At 45.2% G+C, this 22,204-nt stretch overlaps 2 protein-coding genes and 1 non-coding gene across 4 annotated transcripts in view; 2 read left to right on the top strand and 1 right to left on the bottom strand.

Annotated features, from left to right (window-relative positions):
- Positions 1 to 7,857: 7,857 nt before the first annotated feature.
- On the top strand, positions 7,858 to 11,835 carry LOC138357507 (uncharacterized). Its single transcript, XM_069314364.1, has 2 exons — positions 7,858 to 7,872; positions 10,810 to 11,835. The coding sequence occupies exons 1-2, from the start codon at positions 7,858 to 7,860 to the stop codon at positions 11,833 to 11,835; spliced, it is 1,041 nt and encodes a 346-aa protein (XP_069170465.1).
- Positions 11,836 to 15,621: 3,786 nt separating this feature from the next.
- Positions 15,622 to 15,692, bottom strand: TRNAT-CGU (transfer RNA threonine (anticodon CGU)). Its single transcript has one exon. It is a non-coding gene; the product is annotated as a tRNA-Thr (tRNA).
- Positions 15,693 to 20,370: 4,678 nt separating this feature from the next.
- fusl (fuseless) overlaps positions 20,371 to 22,204 on the top strand; it is a 62,051-nt gene continuing 60,217 nt past the window's right edge. For both annotated transcript variants that reach the window (XR_011224956.1, XM_069314094.1), the window contains exon 1: positions 20,371 to 21,833. Coding sequence is in view for 1 of the 2 variants with exons in the window: in XM_069314094.1 (XP_069170195.1) it covers positions 21,303 to 21,833 (531 nt within the window). In the remaining variant the exon portion in view is untranslated. The remainder of the gene's footprint in view (positions 21,834 to 22,204) is intronic.

Raw genomic sequence — 22,204 nt, 5'->3', positions numbered from 1 at the left:
TTGATTGATTGATTGATTGATTGCTTCTATTCTCATAAGAAAACTGAATTCCTTTTGTCCTTGATATTATGCCAACTCACTCTTGATTAGCTCAAGGTCCTCTCTCTCTCTCTTGTACTAATCACTCGGTAATGATTTTATCACATTAATACTCGTTATTTGGTTATCCAAGACACACCTGTAAGATATCTCTCGCTATTTGGTTATCCAAGACACACCAGGTTTTATTACAACAGAGATATTACACACAGAAATCACAATAGCGTGATGTATTAAATGAACAAATCCACAAGGGCCGTGGGATTAAGGCAGCGTCTGGGATGTTCTCGGACGTAGGTTCGAATCCTCGTCACGGCCCTTGTGGTTTTTATTACACCAAAGACATGCTCACATTAACAAGAATATTTACGCTTGCTTTTGACCCCTCATGATCTATATTAGATATTTTCTTACAGATTCACTGGTTATATTTGTGTTTTTTTAGGTTATCATATGCGCAGACTACGAATATAATCCTCGAAGTATAGCCAACCTGATTGGATCTAGATTTAATAATTGGAAAAACAAAAAAAGTTATTCTATTCACTGAAAACTTTGAATTTTTTTTTATCAGTGTGTATCTTAAGAAGAAAAAGTAAAGCGGTGAATGAATGTAGGAATTAAAACTTTGTGTGAATAAGATATAAATGTTTCGGGGTTTCGAACCTGAGACTCGCATACCAGTGTCGTGGACCCGTCGACCTAGTTAAGGCGGCTCGAGGAGCCGTGTCAGGACAGCTTCATATTGATGATTCGTGGAAGAGATGATATCTGGGAGATGGGTTGTTGGTTGTTGGTTGTTGGTTGTGAAGACGATGGTTGTGGGGGGGGGGCAAGGGTTTCCTGGTTGTGGTTATGTGTCTGCTGGTGAAGAGTGGTGGTGAAGGGTGGTGGTTGTGGTGGTGGTGATTGTTGTGGGGGTTGCGGTGGTGGTGGTGGTGATGGTGGTGGTGGTAATGGTGGTGGTTGTGGTGTTGGCAATGGTGTTGGTAATGGTGATAGTTGTGGTGGTGGTTGTAGTGATGGTGGTTGTGGTGAAGACGACAGTAGGGGGGTAAGTGATGGTGGTGGTTGTGTTAGATGGTGAAAGCGTAACACAGCATAAACATAGTGTTAGGTAAGTACACTAACATAACTATTAGTTGTAAAGAAAAGTTACATTGCCAAGCTGAAAAGTGGCCATTCCATCCACTTAGATTGGACGGTAGAGCGATAGTCTCCTTTCATGCAGGTCGGCGTTCAATCCCCGACCGTCCACAAGTCGTTGGGCACCATTCCTTCCCCCCGTCCCATCCCAGATCCCTATCCTGACCCCTTCCAAGTGCTATAAAGTCGTAATAGCTTGGCACTTCCCCCTGATAGCCAAAAAAATCGCCAAACTGAATGAAACTCTTGGAATCAATTTAACGTGACATGAACAAATCCACAAGGGCCGTGAAGAGGGTTCGAACCTACGTCGAATGCGAAGGATCTCACATAAGATTAACGTGAGATCATAAATGGTAATATATGGAGTAACACACAAAATGGGCAAGTTACAGCCCCGCTCCTGTGCCTGTTAAGTCCACTACGGGCTCACCATAGCCCGTGCTACTTGGAACTTTTTGTTCCCAGTAGCGAATCTTAAACAACAACAACACAAAATGACTTGCCTGCCATGCGCTGCGTAAACATGCGCCAGTTGGTTATGCGGGACACCCAGACTGCGCAGCTTGGCAATAAGCATGTGGAAGATATGAAGGAGTGCCAGTTTTACATAACTTTTCTGTATGTGGAAAGTCGAGTGCCTGTAACATTATTTACAAACAGACTACAATTACCGGGTATGGATACAATAACTAAGGAATCTATGAAATGTATAACGTAGAGAATACAGCTACAATTATTTATTGAATACAAAATTCCGGCAATAAATTCTTAATCCGTTTTTTGACTGGTCGTTTTTGACTGATGATAGAGGTAGCAGCTATAATCCAGTCAAATTATATTTTCTTAGTAATATATGAAGCTTCGCTCCGCTATGATATAACGGAATTCAATTTATGTTCGGAGAAAAATGTATTTATTTATCAGATGTGACAGGTGGTGGTGGTGGTGGTGGTGGTGGTGGTGGTGGTGGTGGTGATGGTGGTGGTGGTGGTGATGGTGGTGGTGGTGGTGGTGGTGGTGGTGGTAGTAGTGGTGGTGGTGGTGGTGGTGGTGGTGGTGGTGGTGGTGGTGGTGGTGATGGTGGTGTTGCTGGTGGCGGTGTTGAAGATTACGGTGGTGGTGGTGCTGGTGGTGGTAGAGTTAGGGGCAGTTGTGCCTTATGAGACGACTGATGGTGGTGATAGTGGTAAAAATTGTTTTGGGGGGTGGTTGTTGTTCATAATGATGAAAGTGGTAGTCGTGGTTATTGTTTGTTATGGTGATAGCTGTAGTAATGGTTGTTCTTCTTAATTGTGGTGGTAGTGGTGTTAATGGTTGTTGTGATGGTGCTGGTTGTACCTAAGAGTAAAGGTGATTGTGGTTATTGCTCCTTGTGGCGACGCTGGTAATAGTGATTAACGATAAAGTTGTTCAGATTATAAGCCATTTTAGAATCTCTTCAAATAAATGACAAATTATTTTGTATAAAAAGCATTTAAATGAATGCCTTAAAATTTATATATATTTGTTTACTAATGAAACAAGTAGCTTGAAGATGATGAATCTTCACAAGACTAGAGAATAAAGTTCCCATTTTTCAATATATATCTTTCAGAAGCCGTCAGTTTAACAAGAAGTAAACCAAAAGTTGCAGGCGAAGAGTCACAATAACGTGGCTAAAGTATGTTGACCAGACCACACACTAGAAGGTGAAGGGACGACGACGTTTCGGTCCGTCCTGGACCATTCTCAAGTCTATTATCGAGTTGAGAATGGTCCAGGACGGACCGAAACGTCGTCGTCCCTTCAACTTCTAGTGTGTGGTCTGGTCATCAATAAACCAAAAGTTTCCTTTATGGTCGCTTACAGTGCATGACGGAGGAGAAACCTGTATTGATGTCTATTGTTGGACATCAATATAGGTTCCTGCTACTGCCACTGAAGTTAGGGAGGGAGGGAATTATCAGGGGAAAGCCTCCAAGCCATCTCGACTATATAGCACTTGTAAGGAGTCAGGGTAAGGATTTGGGATGGAACGACGGAAAAGGAATGGTGCCCAACCACTTATGGACGGTCGGGGATCGAACATCGACCTGCATGAAGCGAGACCGTCGCTCTACCGTCCAACTCCAAGTGGTTGGACTTGTTGTAGATGAAGTAAACCCACTGTGAATGTGACCAGAATGGCATCAATACTCCCTACCTAGTTTGGTCATCACAAACCCACTGTGAATGCGACGCAGACACACACACACATCAAGCACAATCACCCCGTGTCCTCCAGCGGTGCTCGACTGGTGGCAACAGAACACAATAACACAATCATTAAGGATATGGGTGCACAAAGCTCCTCCTCAAACACGATACTCACGTGAAGGTTCACTTGGCTTTTGCAGGTTATCTTCATGACTGTCAAAGACATTTGTAAGCATTCACTGGGATGTGGACACGTATCAAGCCTGAACAGTCATGCATATTGGAGACCCAGGAGGCGAGTAGACATGACCAGTGATGCTTTAGGTAAATTAAGACCCCGAAGCTTCAGAGCGGCTCAGGGTCCCCCTGAACGCTGCGACTAACGTCAGCACCCGTCCTCATCACCTGCATTAAAAGTTACGAGTTGGTTTATAGCTTCGTGTACTCTACGCTGCGGCTGTGCCCTCAGTTTCAGGGCAGCAAATGTTGGCACTGAAGGCTTGTATATATTCAGATGCGTAAGCACATTCGTTCTCCCAGAAACCAAAGGAAAAGAATCACTTTAAAAAACTGGAATGACTCACTTGGCACTTTACCTCGTTATTAGCGAATCATATAAACACAGCCGCGCTATTACACACCATTTGGTGGAGACACTTCGCTCTGCAGTGTGTGTGATAACGACTACTGCGAGCTCGCCTGTTGGACCCTTCGCTACATTATCGGATATATTACGTGAACGAAACTATCGGATGAACCGGAGATATCAAGCGAATAGTGAAACCTGAAAACCCACTCGATATTTAGTGTCCCCTCAGAGAGAGAGAGAGAGAGAGAGAGAGAGAGAGAGAGAGAGAGAGAGAGAGAGAGAGAGAGAGAGAGAGAGAGAGAGAGAGAGAATGCGTGTGTGCGAGCTGTTGCGTCTATGCGTCTAATGTAATTAATATAGATGCCTACTAGACGTTAGTTCTCGTACATGATATAAATACAGTGTAAGATAATGTCAAACTACTTTATTCAATTTCGTTTAATATTATGAATACAGACGACAAGCACACTTCAACCTTACAGCACCCGCCGTCCCTGTCAACATAAACACGCCTCCACACAAAGATAATCCCCAACAAACCAGCCAATTCTCACGATTTGACAGGCGTCAAAATTGACCTGCGTTTTGCCTATCCACAAGTGTCAAAATTACGGTGTATTGTGAGGACAGCATGTGTTAAAGCACGCCTAACCTTCTGTAATCCCACACACACACACACTCACCCTGCAAACACCGACATAACCCCCTTGCAATAATCATTCCTTACTGTAACCACACAAATACTCTGTTCCCATAGACTCCACAAGCACACATTTCCACCCAACAACACCACCACACACACACACACAGCAACACCCCCCCCGCCCCAACACCACACAGAAAAAAATACACAAAAAAGGAGGAAATGCGAGGCTGCCAAAGCGATCCAATATCCATGGTGTGGTGGCCGCCCCGAGGCCTGTCAGACGATACCTGCCCCGAGCAACGCGCGCCGCCGCCGCCGCCGCCGCTGCCGCCGCCGCCACCGACCTCCGCGGCCCATAAGATGAAATATTGCAACTTCAAGTTTTCCAATAAAATTTCATCTTTTATTTTTTTTAGCTATTGATTAATGTGTGTGTGTGTGTGTGTGTGTGTGTGTGTGTGTGTGTGTGTGTGTGTGTGTGTGTGTGTGTGTGTGTGTGTGTGTGTGTGTGTGTGTACTCACCTAGTTGTATTCACCTAGTTGTGCTTGCGGGGGTTGAGCTCTGGCTCTTTGGTCCCACCTCTCAACCGTCAATCAACTGGTGTACAGATTCCTGAGCTTACTGGGCTCTATCATATCTACATTTGAAACTGTGTATGGAGTCAGCCTCCACCACATCACTTCCTAGTGCATTCCATTTACTAACTACTCTGACACTGAAAAAGTTTTTTCTAATGTCTCTGTGGCTCATTTGGGTACTCAGGTTCCACCTGTGTACCCTTGTGCGTGTACCACCCGTGTTAAATAATCCATCCTTGTCTACCCTGTCAATTCCCCTGAGAATCTTGTATGTAGTGATCATGTTTCCCCGAGCTCTTCTGCCTTCCAGCGACGTGAGGTGCAGTTCCCTCAGCCTTTCCTCGTAACTCATACCTCTTAGTTCTGGGACTAGCCTAGTGGCATACCTCTGAACTTTTATGTTACATAAATAACATTATATTTATATACGTTATATGTGGGGTTATACGTTATGTGTGCTTGTGTGTGTATCTGTCTTTTTGCATGCGTGTGCATGTGATTAATTCAATATTTTTTTAATTTTTTTTCCGTACAACTTACATAATACTCTTGATTTTCTTGATTATTTCCTTAATAAATATTACCAAAATTCTTTTATATAATCTATTCAGACAATATCAAGTACCTTCTATTACTCAAAAATTTTCGTAACATCTCTGACAAGTATTTTCTCAGACAATTTCTAAAGTTTCTCATTCTTTTACAAATACTTTCTCAGGTACTTTTACAAACTTCTTCCTGATCACCACATTTATGTTCCCAAGTTTCTATGAGGAGTTTTTTCATTAGTCCAATGTGTGTGTGTGTGTGTGTGTGTGTGTGTGTGTGTGTGTGTGTGTGTGTGTGTGTGTGTGTGTGTGTGTGTGTGTGTGTGTGTGTGTTTGTGTGTGTTTACTAGTTGTGTTTTTACGGGGGTTGAGCTTTGCTCTTTCGGCCCGCCTCTCAACTGTCAATCAACTGTTTACTAACTACTTTTTTTTTCCACACCACACACACACACACACCCCAGGAAGCAGCACGTGACAGCTGACTAACTCCCAGGTACCTATTTACTGCTAGGTAACAGGGGCATTCAGGGTGAAAGAAACTTTGCCCATTTGTTTCTGCCTCGTGCGGGAATCGAACCCGCGCCACAGAATTACGAATCCTGCGCGCTATCCACCAGGCTACGAGGCCCCCTACGAGGTGTGTGTGTGTGTGTGTGTGTGTGTGTGTGTGTGTGTGTGTGTGTGTGTGTGTGTGTGAGTGTGTGTGTGTGTGTGTGTGTGTGTGTGTGTGTGTGTGTGCGTGCGTGTGTGTGTATGTATATGCATACTCTAAAATACCCCTTGTATAAAAAGTATAGTTAAATATATTAATATTATTATAAATTAAAATGCATATTATCAGCTTCCAATGTTCAGTTTTCTTTGATGTTTTTCTCCTGCATTGACGTCGCGAAGTAACATGATGTTTTATTTACCTTTTGTATTGACGTCACAAAACTACATGTACTTTTGTTTGTCGCCTCTACTGACGTCACGAGTCCATGTGTTTTCATTTACATGCAGCTCTGGGTATCAACTGTGTTTGGCTCCTTAAGAGGTTATCCGAGTTTGCTTTGAATGATGAACAATATTGATTGTCCTGGAATTATAGAATTTGTTAGCGTGTGGATACAGTGTGACACGGCATTCAAGAAGTAAATTCTGTATACGAAGGAAAATGAAGACAATCTCTGGATTTTGAGTACAATCCATCCTCTTTTATGCACGAAACTATTGCATTCCTTTTTTCTAGTCAGGTTTTGCTAGTTACTTCTAGTCTGTTATCTGGAGGTTATCTGGAGATGATTTCGGGGCTTTAGTGTCCCCGCGGCCTGGTCCTCAACCGGGCCTCCACCCCCAGGAAGCAGCCCGTGACAGCTGACTAACACCCAGGTACCTATTTTACTGCTAGGTAACAGGGGCATAGGGTGAAAGAAACTCTGCCCAATGTTTCTCGCCGGCGCCTGGGATCGAACCCAGGACCACAGGATCACAAGTCCAGCGTGCTGTCCGCTCGGCCGACTGGCTCCCTTCTGTGGGTCAAGTTTGAGTTTTTTTTAAGTGTGCAATGCGAATTGTAATGGAAGCTCCCAGACCGACTTAAAATATTCACCTTAAGATTGAAAATCACAACTAACAGCGATTGAAATAAGGAGAAAAGCTCTTGTATATTGGCGTAGATAATGAATAAACCAAGAAAGAGCATACTAAGATATAATCAACGGAGCACTAACATGGAATACGAGTTTCCGACAGAAACAGATGGCCACATTGAGCAATAAACACCACTACAATATCTATGAAATACACAAATAAGTACAAATAAGAAATAAGTACAAATACAGTTACCTAGAAATATCAACAAAAATACGTGCAAATTTTGTTATGCCAGCACCATAAGAGGGAGCTGGTCGGCCGAGCGGACAGCACGCGGGACTTGTGATCCTGTGGTCCTGGGTTCGATCTCAGGCGCCGGCGAGAAACAATGAGCAGAGTTTCTTTCACCCTATGCCCCTGTTACCTAGCAGTAAATAGGTACCTGGGTGTTAGTCAGCTGTCACGGGCTGCTTCCTGGGGGTGGAGGCCTGGTCGAGGACCGGGCCGCGGGGACACTAAAGCCCCGAAATCATCCCAAGATAACTCCCAAGATAACCATGGTTCAAGTTCAAGTATGTTTATTGAGACAAGAAAGAAATACATCTCAAAGGGATAGAGTAGCTTAGGCTATTTCTACCCCCTTAGCACCATGGTAATTATCGCCAGTAGACTTTAAGTCAAGAGTCAAGAGTCATATTTGACTCTTAAATAGAAAAAAGGAAACTGCAGCTCATCATTGCATACATGAATATAAAAATAAGGTCAGTATCTGGCACCTTCACGTACTTCAGATGAATTATTAGACCACGAGAGAGAGAGGAAGTATTTGCGTTCGCGGATAATGGAGGGAATTCTATTCAGCAAACGGGTACTTCACTTTGCATAATTCAACCACTTGGACTAGACGGTAGAGCGACGGTCACGCTTCATGCAGGTCGGCGTTCAATCTCCGACCGTCCACAAGTGGTTGGGCACCATTCCTTTCCCCCCCGTCCCATCCCAAATCCTTATCCTGACCCCTTCCAAGTGCTATATAGTCGTAATGGCTTGGCGCTTTTCCCTGATAATTCCCTCTACGCACAATCTTCACTTTACATATATGATAACCATTCATAAAACCATTCATAACCATACCAAGTTTAGCGGATTAGAATCCTCTTCGTAGTTCTAAGAGGAAGATATTCTGATGACACACGATTACCACTAACGCCTTCGGTATTTCTTATCATTCATCTCAGGCGCTGTACGAACTCAATACAAATTATGAATCCACTGATGCTCGGATCAGAATGTAAACATTGAAACAGAGGACTCATTGACACTACAGGGTTTGAATGTAATGCATATCTTACCCCTCATTAGAATGTGGCACTTATCTGACAACCGATTTAGATCTATAAGCACAGCACCGCTCCTGTGCCTGGTAAGTCCACTACGGGCTCACCACAGCCCCGTTCCTGTGCCAGGTAAGTCCACTACGGGCTCACCACAGCCCCGTTCCTGTGCCAGGTAAGTCCACTACGGGCTCACCACAGCCCCGTTCCTGTGTCAGGTAAGTCCACTACGGGCTCACCACAGCCCCGCTCCTGTGCCAGGTAAGTCCACTACGGGCTCACCACAGCCCCGCTCCTGTGCCAGGTAAGTCCACTACGGGCTCACCACAGCCCCGTTCCTGTGCCAGGTAAGTCCACTACGGGCTCACCACAGCCCCGCTCCTGTGCCAGGTAAGTCCACTAAGTGCTCACCTTAGCCCGTGCTACTTGGAACTTGTTCCGAGTAGCTGAATCTATAACAACATTAGAACTGTGCAGTTGACTCCCCCTGGTGTGCACCGCTGCGTCTAGCGCTGCTATGGTGCTAGTATTAGCGGTGGAAGTAATTGTGGTAGTGGCAACATTAGATAAAATACCCCTATATCGTGCTATGTTTCTTTCCCCCTTGTACTGATCGGTAGAGCGGAAAGAGGGAAGGGAGAGGGGAAAGGATTAGCAGGAGGGGCTAGAGAAGGGCGAGGGGAGGATGAGGGGACGGCGAGGGAATGGGTGAGGTAAGGGCTAGGGACGAGTAAGAGGGACGGTAAGGGGAGGCGAGGGGAAAGAAGAAGATTTTGAGGGGAAAACGCTTCAAGGCAGAATTAGGCTCTATTTCTAGAACGAGGGAACAGCGTCGGGTGGGTTAGGGGAAAGCAAGGATGAGGGTAAGACGGCGTGAGGGTGAGGACTGAGGGTAAAGGGAAGGGTGAGGAGTGAGGGTAAAGGGAAGGTTGAGGAGTGAGGGTAAAGGGAAGGGTGAGGAGTGAGGGTAAAGGGAAGGTTGAGGAGTGAGGGTAAAGGGAAGGGTGAGGAGTGAGGGTAAAGGGGAGAGTGAGGAGTGAGGGTAAAGGGGAGAGTGAGGAGTGAGGGTAAAGGGGAGTTTGAATGTAGGTGAAGTTTTTCCCCATTTCCCTACACCAAAGACAGTTGCAACAGTCTTTATCGTCCACAAACTCCAGTGATAGGCCAACGAGACCAATAATCACAACTGTTTTGATTACTACTATTACAAAAACTACAACTACTATTACTTCTACTACTATTGCCTCTACTTCAACTACTACTACTACTGCCACTGAAAATATTTTTATGCTACTATTAATGTACTAATAATGATTCTTCTAGCTAAATCTTACTACCTAATTTGCTGGCTACCGCACTACGACTTCTGCTATTTCACTACTACTTCCACTTCTACTTCTACTTCTACTACTTCTACTTCTACTTCTACTGATTTTAACTACGAATTCTACTTTTACTACTGCTGCTCTAATGATCTGTATAACTTGTTGTGAATATAGTTTCTGATTCAGATTTTGACAACTTTAATGATTTTCAAATCACTGATAAATCCAGTTTCTAAATCTGAAGCTTGAATATACTTCAAGCTTCAGATTTAGATATATATAGAATATAATTAATTGTAATTATAGATATTACGTATTATGTTATTTTTATGACTTTTTCTTTGGTAAATAATTTACTGAAAATTTGTGTAAACTAACTCAGTTGTAAATGTAGAAACATTTATGAATAATGTCTTTGAATTGACTAGATGAACTACTGATTCAGCTACCAGCTCTATACCAACCAGAGACGATATATATATATATATATATATATATATATATATATATATATATATATATATATATATATATATATATATATATACATATATATATATATATATATATATATATATATATATATATATATATATATATATATATATATATATATATATAAATATATTAGGAAAGCGTGACCTGTCATTCAGACATAATAAGACTTCAATAATATGTGACAACGTTAAATTCAACGTTTACAGTTGCAAACGTTTCAACACATGCTAGGATCGGAAGGCAGGATCCTGGTGGATGTGAATCTCTGATGTTTATGTGTTCCAAGTTTTGCTGTAGTGTGTGAATATATGTTGCAAGTCAATAGCACATCCTAAGAACATACAAATACTAGAGCAACATTGCAACATGTATAGATACTAGAGCAGCCTTGGAGCATATAGATACTAGAGCAGCCTTGGAACATATAGATACTAGAGCAGCCTTGGAACATATAGATACTAGAGCAGCCTTGGAGCATATAGATACTAGAGCAGCCTTGGAGTATATAGATACTAGAGCAGCCTTGGAGCATATAGATACTAGAGCAGCCTTGGAACATATAGATACTAGAGCAGCCTTGGAACATGTTGATACTAGAGCAGCCTTGGAGCATATAGATACTAGAGCAGCCTTGGAGCATATAGATACTAGAGCAGCCTTGGAGCATATAGATACTAGAGCAGCCTTGGAACATGTTGATACTAGAGCAGCCTTGGAGCATATAGATAGTAGAGCAGCCTTGGAGCATATAGATACTAGAGCAGCCTTGGAGCATATAGATACTAGAGCAGCCTTGGAGCATATAGATACTAGAGCAGCCTTGGAACATATAGATACTAGAGCAGCCTTGGAACATGTTGATACTAGAGCAGCCTTGGAGCATATAGATAGTAGAGCAGCCTTGGAACATATTGATACTAGAGCAGCCTTGGAGCATATAGATACTAGAGCAGCCTTGGAACATGTTGATACTAGAGCAGCCTTGGAGCATATAGATAGTAGAGCAGCCTTGGAACATATTGATACTAGAGTAGCCTTGGAGCATATAGATAGTAGAGCAGCCTTGGAACATATTGATACTAAAGCAGCCTTGGAACATATAGATACTAAAGCAGCCTTGGAACATATAGATACTAAAGCAGCCTTGGAACATATAGATACTAAAGCAGCCTTGGAACATATAGATACTAAAGCAGCCTTGGAACAAATAGATACTAAAGCAGCCTTGGAACAAATAGATACTAAAGCAGCCTTGGAACATATAGATACTAAAGCAGCCTTGGAACATATAGATACTAAAGCAGCCTTGGAACATATAGATACTAGAACAGCCTTGGAACATATAGATACTAAAGCAGCCTTGGAACATAGATACTAAAGCAGCCTTGGAACATATAGATACTAAAGCAGCCTTGGAACATATAGATACTAAAGCAGCCTTGGAACAAATAGATACTAAAGCAGCCTTGGAACAAATAGATACTAAAGCAGCCTTGGAAGATATAGATACTAGAGCAGCCTTGGAGCATATTAACATTAGAGAGGCAGCATCCTTGGGTATGCTGCCTCCATCTTCAGAGAACCCCCCCATGAGCAAGACTCACAAACATACAGATGGTGTTCATTAGCACCCATTGAGAGCCTGTACACACACATGATGCTTATATTTGCCTGTCTCACGAGATTCGGTTTCAACTGCTCTTTGGAGATTTACATCCTTTGCAAGTTATATGAATCGTTTTATATATGAATTAAAGACACTACAGAAGGCCTATTGGCCCATACAAGGCAGCTTTTATTTTATTCAGTTGTTGTTGTTATAGATTTTGCTACTCAGAACGAAGTGTTCATGTAGCACGGGCTATGGTGAGCCCGTAACTTTTTTTTTATTCAAACTGGACTCCATTTATACCATTTGTTTCCTTTGAAATCACTATACCCTTATTCAGCTTTAGAATAAAGCCCCAATCTTTCTAATCAGGTTTTTGGTGAGTCGTATTATAAAAAGTTTTGCTAAAGTCAAGGTTCACAATGTCACAATCCTTTATATTATCAACTATTTCAAAAATGATTCAAACAAATAAAGGACAGCAAACTCGTTAAACATGAGTAGCGGCTGAGTGAATTGTGAGTGCCGGAGTGAGTGAGTGCCAGAGTGAGAGGCAGACAGAGTGAATGGTGAGTGCCGGAGTGAGTGCCAGAGTGAGAGGCAGACAGAGTGAATGGTGAGTGCCGGAGTGAGTGCCAGAGTGAGAGGCAGACAGAGTGAATGGTGAGTGCCGGAGTGAGTGAGTGCCAGAGTGAGAGGCAGACAGAGTGAATGGTGAGTGCCGGAGTGAGTGAGTTCCAGAGTGAGAGGCAGAGAGAGTGAATGGTGAGTGCCGGAGTGAGTGAGTGCCAGAGTGAGAGGCAGACAGAGTGAATGGTGAGTGCCGGAGTGAGTGAGTGTCAGAGTGAGAGGCAGAGAGAGTGAATGGTGAGTGCCGGAGTGAGTGAGTGCCAGAGTGAGAGGCAGAGAGAGTGAATGGTGAGTGCCGGAGTGAGTGAGTGCCAGAGTGAGAGGCAGAGAGAGTGAATGGTGAGTGCCGGAGTGAGTGAGTGCCGGAGTGAGTGAGTGCCGGAGTGAGTGAGTGCCGGAGTGAGTGAGTGAGTGAGTGCCGGAGTGAGTGAGTGAGTGCCGGAGTGAGAGGCAGACAGAGTGAATGGTGAGTGCCGGAGTGAGTGAGTGTCAGAGTGAGAGGCAGAGAGAGTGAATGGTGAGTGCCGGAGTGAGTGAGTGCCTGAGTGAGAGGCAGAGAGAGTGAATGGTGAGTGCCGGAGTGAGTGAGTGCCAGAGTGAGAGGCAGACAGAGTGAATGGTGAGTGCCGGAGTGAGTGAGTGTCAGAGTGAGAGGCAGAGAGAGTGAATGGTGAGTGCCGGAGTGAGTGAGTGCCAGAGTGAGAGGCAGAGAGAGTGAATGGTGAGTGCCGGAGTGAGTGAGTGCCAGAGTGAGAGGCAGAGAGAGTGAATGGTGAGTGCCGGAGTGAGTGAGTGAGTGAGTGCCGGAGTGAGTGAGTGAGTGCCGGAGTGAGAGGCAGAGAGAGTGAATGGTGAGTGCCGGAGTGAGTGAGTGCCAGAGTGAGAGGCAGACAGAGTGAATGGTGAGTGCCGGAGTGAGTTCCAGAGTGAGAGGCAGAGAGAGTGAATGGTGAGTGCCGAAGTGAGTGAGTGCCAGAGTGAGAGGCAGACAGAGTGAATGGTGAGTGCCGGAGTGAGTGAGTGTCAGAGTGAGAGGCAGAGAGAGTGAATGGTGAGTGCCGGAGTGAGTGCCAGAGTGAGAGGCAGACAGAGTGAATGGGGAGTGCCGGAGTGAGTGAGTGCCAGAGTGAGAGGCAGAGAGAGTGAGTGGTGAGTGCCGGAGTGAGTGAGTGCCAGAGTGAGAGGCAGAGAGAGTGAATGGTGAGTGCCGGAGTGAGTGAGTGCCAGAGTGAGAGGCAGACAGAGTGAATGGTGAGTGCCGGAGTGAGTGAGTGCCAGAGTGAGAGGCAGAGAGAGTGAATGGTGAGTGCCGGAGTGAGTGAGTGCCAGAGTGAGAGGCAGAGAGAGTGAATGGTGAGTGCCGGAGTGAGTGAGTGCCAGAGTGAGAGGCAGAGTGAATGGTGAGTGCCGGAGTGAGTGAGTGCCGGAGTGAGAGGCAGAGAGAGTGAATGGTGAGTGCCGGAGTGAGTGAGTGCCGGAGTGAGAGGCAGAGAGAGTGAATGGTGAGTGCCGGAGTGAGTGAGTGCCAGAGTGAGAGGCAGAGAGAGTGAATGGTGAGTGCCGGAGTGAGTGAGTGCCAGAGTGAGAGGCAGAGAGAGTGAATGGTGAGTGCCGGAGTGAGTGAGTGCCAGAGTGAGAGGCAGAGAGAGTGAATGGTGAGTGCCGGAGTGAGTGAGTGCCAGAGTGAGAGGCAGACAGAGTGAATGGTGAGTGCCGGAGTGAGTGAGTGCCAGAGTGAGAGGCAGACAGAGTGAATGGTGAGTGCCGGAGTGAGTGAGTGCCAGAGTGAGAGGCAGAGAGAGTGAATGGTGAGTGCCGGAGTGAGTGAGTGCCAGAGTGAGAGGCAGACAGAGTGAATGGTGAGTGCCGGAGTGAGAGAGTGCCAGAGTGAGAGGCAGAGAGAGTGAATGGTGAGTGCCGGAGTGAGTGAGTGAGTGAGTGCCGGAGTGAGAGGCAGAGAGAGTGAATGGTGAGTGCCGGAGTGAGTGAGTGCCAGAGTGAGAGGCAGACAGAGTGAATGGTGAGTGCCGGAGTGAGTGAGTGAGTGCCGGAGTGAGTGAGTGAGTGCCGGAGTGAGTGAGTGAGAGCCGGAGTGAGTGAGTGAGTGCCGGAGTGAGTGAGTGAGTGCCAGAGTGAGTGAGTGAGTGCCGGAGTGAGTGAGTGAGTGCCGGAGTGAGTGAGTGAGTGCCGGAGTGAGAGGCAGAGAGAGTGAATGGGGAAGCGAGTGATTGAGTCACGGAGAAAGTTTTCTAAAAGAAATTTTGTTTCTATTATGTCTGCTACAAATATTTCTGTCTTAACACAAATTCTCAGGAAGCAACCCGTAGCAGCTGTCTAACTCCCAGGTACCTATTCGTTGCTAGGTGAACAGGAGCATCAGGTTAAAGAAACTCTGCCCATTAGTTTCCCCCCTCGCCCGGGAATCGAACTGGGATCTTAGGACTGCGTCCTCTGAGCGCTGTGCACTAAGCCGCGAGGCCCTGTTTGTGTGTGTGAGTGTGAGCTCACCTAGTTGTGCTTGAGGGGGGGGGGTTGGGCATCAGCTCTTTGGTCCCGTCTCTCAACTGTCAATCATCAGCGTATGTGTATGTGTGCGTTTAAGTAAAAAGTAATGTGTGTGTGTTTAACCTAGTGTTTGTGTGTGTGTGTGTGTGTGTGTGTGTGTGTGTGTGTGTGTGTGTGTGTGTGTGTGTGTGTGTGTGTGTGTGTGTGAGTACTCACCTATTTGTGCTTGCGGGGGTTGAGCTTTGCTCTTTCGGCCCGCCTCTCAACTGTCAATCAACTGTTTACTAACTACTTTTTTTTTCCACACCACACACACACACCCCAGGAAGCAGCCCGTGACAGCTGACTAACTCCCAGGTACCTATTTACTGCTAGGTAACAGGGGCACTTAGGGTGAAAGAAACTTTGCCCATTTGTTTCTGCCTCGTGCGGGAATCGAACCCGCGCCACAGAATTACGAGTCCTGCGCGCTATCCACCACGCTACGAGGCCCCCCCATATCTGTGTGTGTGTGTGTGTGTGTGTGTGTGTGTGTGTGTGTGTGTAACAGTGAGAGTAAGAGGGTGGGGTGGAAAAAATAGAGATAGAGAACTTACGATCAATCTAAAGAAACGGAATACAAATAAGAGACAAGATACAAGCTTTGACGACCGCGGCTCCCTCGTCCGTCCCTCTTTGAAGTAGTTAATGGTGGGAAGAATCACCATCTCGCCCGAGGAGCTGCTTGTGCATAGAGCAAACACCTTTGATCGCTAGCCATCGTCAAAAAAAAATAACCTCGTTCCTTCGCTAATTGGAAAGAGGCGATGCAGGTGGAGGACGCCGCCCTGGAAGGTAGAGGCAGGTAGTTCCCAATTCAGTCGAGTCTTCCAGCCACTCGGCATTTTTTTTAACGATAGAGAATTTTATTTTCAAAGAGACGGAACCAGTGTACGAGTGGGTCTCCTGGATATATGTTTTGGGGCACATGATATGATTTTTTTCCCGCACACGGATGGTCCTTGGTCGTTTTTTGCACTGTTGTTTAAGTAAATGAGATCCCATGTAAATGTAAGCTAAATGAGGTAGAGTACCTTCGCTTCTCAATTTGCATTTATATTAGGTTGAAAATGCTGCACTAATGCTCCAGCTTATCTTTCCATGCAAATTTGGTGTAAAAAAAGGGAAAAGCTCTTTTGAATATTAAAGTGCGCTTCCAGTTGGTGTTTTAAAGCATGTGAATTGAATAAATTAAAAAAAAAACAGGTCTTTGGTAAATCAGATAGTCCTTTAAACAGCCATAGTTCAAAAATTCGATGATGTTCTTTGAGGATCTTAACACGTTCCAACGATCTTACCACAACAATCAATAAAAAATTCCAGACAAAATAACCCTCGATAAAATTCTGTTCCCTCTAAAGAGTTAGTTATAACAAACTTAGGAAACCTACTTTCAGAGCGCCAAAATTTTCTTAGCCATGTTTCCCAGTGCTAAACGTAGACACCTACATTATCACACACACAGTGATCACACTAACGTGATGCATCAAATGAACAAATCCACAAGGGCCGTGACGAGGATTCGAACCTGCGTCCGGTAGCATCCCAGACACTGCCTTAATCGACTGAGCTACGACAGGGAAAAAGGGTTGAAACCGAAGTTCTACTGAACTTACTAGATCTACATTATATTTCCCAACTGCTAGAAGTAGGTTCATCCATTACATTTACACAGTGCTAAAAGTACGCGTCATTGCTGTATTTACCAGCACTATAAACAAGTATTCCCAACACACACAGAAATCACAATAGCGTGAAGCATCAATTGAACAAAAGGCAGCGTCTGGGATCCTCTCGGACGTAGGTTCGAATCCTCGTCACGGCCCTTGTGGATTTGTTCAAGTATTCCCAGAATAGGAGTACCTCCTGTGTCCTGGTGCATAGAAGGTACTCCTATGAAATTCCCTTCCTCCCTCCCAACATATTAATGCTAAAATACTCCTAATGCTAAAAGCTGGTACTTCTATTCAAAGTTATAGATAAATTTACGAAACAATAGCAAAGCTTCCCATTTAGTATGCAAAGTTGACGAAAAAATATGTTCTGACCGTAGTGGCTCAGAGTACACACGCTAGGCTCCTTGAGGTTACCTTGAGGTGCTTTCGGGGCTTAGCGTCCCCGCGGCCCGGTCGTCGACCAGGCCTCCTGGTTGCCGGACTGATCAACCAGGCTGTTGGACGCGGCTGCTCGCAGCCTGACGTATGGACGTATAGGCTCTCACGCACTACAATATTTATTAATCTTCATAACATATTACCATTCATTTACATCTCTCAAAAATTAATATTAAGCAAAACGATGTTTTAGAGAGTTTAGAGGTTTGTTTTCCCATCACCGATTATATCTAATTTTCACTGAATCGACCAAACGTCAAAATTGCTGGGTTTTAGTCAGAATTATAGCAGCGATATAATTTTATATATTATTATATATATGTACTGCGCCGAGCCGGTCGGCCGAGCGGACAGCACGCTGGACTTGTGATCCTGTGGTCCTGGGTTCAATCCTAAGCGCCGGCGAGAAACAATGGGCAGAGTTTCTTTCACCCTATGCCCCTGTTACCTAGCAGTAAAATAGGTACCTGGGTGTTAATCAGCTGTCACGGGCTGCTTCCTGGGGGTAGAGGCCTGGTCGAGGACCGGGCCGCGGGGACACTAAAAAGCCCCGAAATCATCTCAAGATAACCTCAAGATAACTGTAATATTGATGCTTTCTGAGCATTGGCCTCGATAAGTGGGTTGCTAAGGCTCGAACGTTTTTGGGTTGGCAAAAACAAAACGAAACAAGACTGATCCCAAATTTGAGGGCTCTGAGATTCTGTAACAGATACCGGAAACTTACTGTAATCATTATGTAAGAATGGAGAATTAGAGGGGACATAAGCCAGATGTCTTATCTGGGACGTTCAACGTCCTCCCAGCAAGCATAAGAAATATTGCCGGAACAACCGTGGACATCTTCAAGAGGAAACTAGATTTATTCCTCCAAGGAGTGCCGGACCAACCGGGCTGTGGTGGGTATGTGGGCCTGCGGGCCGCTCCAAGCAACAGCCTGGTGGACCAAACTCTCACAAGTCAAGCCTGGCCTCGGGCCGGGCTTGGGAAGTAGAAGAACTCCCAGAACCCCATCAACCAGGTAACCAGATACATTTAGTCAGTGGTACAGTGTTACAACGCTCGCCCCAAAGCCTCACTAGATATATCGACCAAGAATCTAGCTAAATCAAGTAATTAGGGTCCTGGTTTTAAATCATATGACGGACCATGTTCCAGGGGGAGCTAAAGGGGAGGTTTGGCTTAAGAAAAGCTGTAGAAAGTGAGAAGTCTGATCCTGCTAAGAAGAGTCATATGTCATCTGATAATGTACCTTCTTGTGTAAAAAAAATATGGAAACCGTTTATAAATCACACGTACTACTAGAAAGAGGGGAAGAGATAGACCCGGGAACTGCTTGGTGCCTCTTATTGACTACATAAATCAGAATATCTGATCGAAGTTGGAGGGCAGATGCATTGACTCTCAAATCAACTGACTCACCCAGTTTGGTACGGTGATTCTTGTAGGGTACTTTCCCAATATGGTTAGTTAAGGGGGAGGGGGGGGGGTGGTTACAACAATTTGAAAACAGTATTTAGTTCTGTTTCATATGACGATATTGGCATTCAATGGCTCCCGTCTGGCTAAATAACTTTACAAAATAAAAATTCACAGTATTTGTCTATATAGCATTACAAAATACTGCGCACTGCTCTTTGGAAAATTAAAATAAATTTTTTCCTCATTATACTCTAATCATAGCGGCGAAAAACAGCAAAATAATGTAAATTTTAAACCAGTGCTTAAACATCACCATAGGTAAACCACCATCTTTTACTCAGAAATCCATAGCATTTTCCCGACTCTACCACCTGCCACCATACCACTGGATCACACGCCAATCAACGGCAAGCTGAAATCATTAAGCTGTCGATTAAGGCAGCGTCTGGGATGCTCTCGGACGCAGGTTCGAATCCTCGTCACGGCCCTTGTGGATTTGTTCAAGTCTCAAATCATTGTTTCTGCTTTCCCGATAATGAGCAGTTTCTCCATTTTTGTAATGTTACATATTCTGTGTGTGTGTGAGAGAGAGAGAGAGAGAGAGAGAGAGAGAGAGAGAGAGAGAGAGAGAGAGAGAGAGAGAGAGAGAGAGAGAGAGAGAGAGAGAGAGAGAGACAGAAAGGAGAGACAAAGAGGGGAGAGAGAGAAGAGACAGAGAGAAGAGAGATAGAGACGGAGAAGGGAGATAGGAGAGAGATGACTTGGAAAGAAGAGAAGAAAGGGGGGGAGGGGGAGAAGGATAGGGGAAGGGAATGATCAGGAGAAAGCGCCAAGTTACTACGACTATATAGCATTATGAAGAAAAAATGATTTGGGATGGGACGGAGGGAAAAGAATGGGGTCCAGCCACTTGAGGACGGTCGGGAATTGAACTCCGACCTGCATGATGCGAGTACGTCGCTCTACCGTCCAGCCTAAGTGGTTAGGCGAAGGATAGGAGGGAGAAGAAATGAGAGAGATAATGAGAGAAGAGAAGAAGAGGAAAGAAGAGAAGAGAAACAGAGGAGAGGATAGAAAAGAAGAAGAGGGTAGGAAAGGAGTAGGAAGTTTAAAGAAAAGAGTGACAATAGATAGATACACACAGAGACAAAGACACACAGACAAACACACAGTCAGACATACACACACAGACAGATAGAAAGACAGAAAAAACACACTGAGAGATCTTGAGTGTTCAAGCACACCAGGGCACCCCTAGGTATCCCACCTAGTACGTGTGTGTATATATATGTGAGACAGAGAGAGAAGTGTCTTTAGTTGGAGGTGGAGAGAGAGAGAGAGTGGGATACTACTGGGATGTCTGCTGGGATCGTCGAAGCTGCCACAGCGCGACCGGAAGAGGTCGACATGTTGTGTGGTGTCCGGTAGCATGACGGAGCCGCTTAGTGACGCATGGGCGGCGTGGAGCCAGGGAGGAGAAGGTTATGATGTTTCCAGGTTTGAGCTGTGAGGTTGGTGAGATGGAGGAAGTAGGAATCAGTGCCCGGCGGAGGGTTATTATCTAATCAGCGAGCGGAGAGGAGGAGGAGAGGGTAGGAGATGGGGGGAAGTGGGGGACACAGATGAGTGCCGCTTCTATACCGGATGCGGAGAGAATATTAGCAACGGATCAGCCTCCACCATCACGAAGCAGGCCTCTATCACCTCTACCCTCTGCTGCTGCTGCGGCTGCTGCTGCTGCTACTGCTGCTGTCTGTATGCCCAAGCCACCACCAGCAACCAAGTCGCAGCGCAGAACCCCACAACCACCACACTCGCCACCAAGCCGCGGCCCAGGACACACACTCCCGAGTTCTTAGTCGACGTGAACACACTGCCACACGCGTCCACTACCCATACTGCATGTGAGCTAAGTGCAGACTCAAGAAACTAGTGAAATATACTTTTCAAATGTACATGCATAGAGTGGACTCAATGACTACTTGGAGCGCAGGAATATATTTTAGATATTGCTACTGTGCTTACGGACGTTGACTGTCACTTGGAAAGGGACAGGTGTACCACACAATGGCCATATTTATGTAGCGTGACGTAAAAAAAGAGGATACATTGGGTAGCATTAAGTAGCACGTTTTTTGTTTTGTTTACGAGAGCAATAGAGACGAGAACGGGTGTTGTGGGCCAGTGTGGAGGCTGGCAGTGAGTGGCCCCTGTTCCCACCAGGCGAATGAGGACATCCTATGGCAGGAGTTCACAGCCAGCCTCAACCGCTACCACCCTGAACCCCGTATCCGACTCCTTCACCTTCCTCCTGCGGCCGCCAGGTTCTCTAAAGCCGAGGCAAGGAAGGAAACAAAGTGTTTCGGCCGGGAAAATTTAAACCAGAAATTCGAATAAAAGTGGATATTTTTTTATTTTAAGTTTGTGAAACACTGAAATGTATGTGTGATTTGTTATTAGATAATTAAAAAGCGTTTTGAGTGGTTTGCATTCAAGTCTGAGAACCAGTTAAGGAGCTACCGAGCCATGAGAGAGTCCGGGACCACAATCACAGGTGGGGCTCGAAGGCGGATATGTATAGGATGTCTGGGATTACTGGACTCCTTCTTGTCTATCTTTGTGTTCGCTCCCCTTGTGGTGGGTTACTGGCGGGGTTGCTGGCAGCTTATGGATGAGTTCCTGCTGCCGGGACACAAGCAACTGTCGGTCGCTACTTCGTTCGCGATGGGGGTGTTCTCTGGCATGTTATTTTGCCTTCTGCAACGTCCGCTAAATACTTTCTGCAACCATTCCCGACGGCCTAGCCTGCACCTCCTTGTGTCTCGGCTCTACACTTCGGTGTACTGCGTGTGCTGTGTCAACCACTGGCGGGGTGTCTGGGCTGCCTGGGATCTCTACACCGGCATTTCCTGGCAGTCTGGGGCGACATCTATGGGTATAGGCCTCCTGACACTAGCCATCACTCGAGGCCTTAAGAACATCTTGGCTCCACCCTTTATCGTCGTGACGGACCATCCTACAGGATACTTCAATGTTCCAACTCTCTTCAGAGCAGAGGTATGTAGGCTCTCTCCAGACGTGGCTTTTGTCTTAAACGTGTTCAATCTAAAGGACGTTCCTCTTGGTTTAATTAAGAGTTTCTGCGTTCAAGGATTCCAATCGTTTCTTGAACACTCTCTTAAAACATTTCTCGTTTAAACATGTATTCATATATTTTCCTGCCAAAATGTGTAAGTTAATACATGTATATAAATGCATGTATTTAATGTTAAAGATAACAAATAAGTAGTTTCCTTACGATGTGATTGTTAGAAGAGTATGTTTTATTCGTTTTCAGTATTACAAATACAAATCGTGTTGTATACACGTTTTGTACACTGAAAACACGAATTCTCTACTTGAATATCAATGTTATTGACATAACCTGA

This window comes from Procambarus clarkii, chromosome 78 (genome assembly GCF_040958095.1).
Source record: "Procambarus clarkii isolate CNS0578487 chromosome 78, FALCON_Pclarkii_2.0, whole genome shotgun sequence".
In the NCBI taxonomy this organism is placed as follows: Eukaryota; Metazoa; Arthropoda; class Malacostraca; order Decapoda; family Cambaridae; genus Procambarus; species Procambarus clarkii.
Note: the sequence above shows the minus strand (reverse complement) of the source record. Positions and strands in the feature narration are given on the sequence as shown.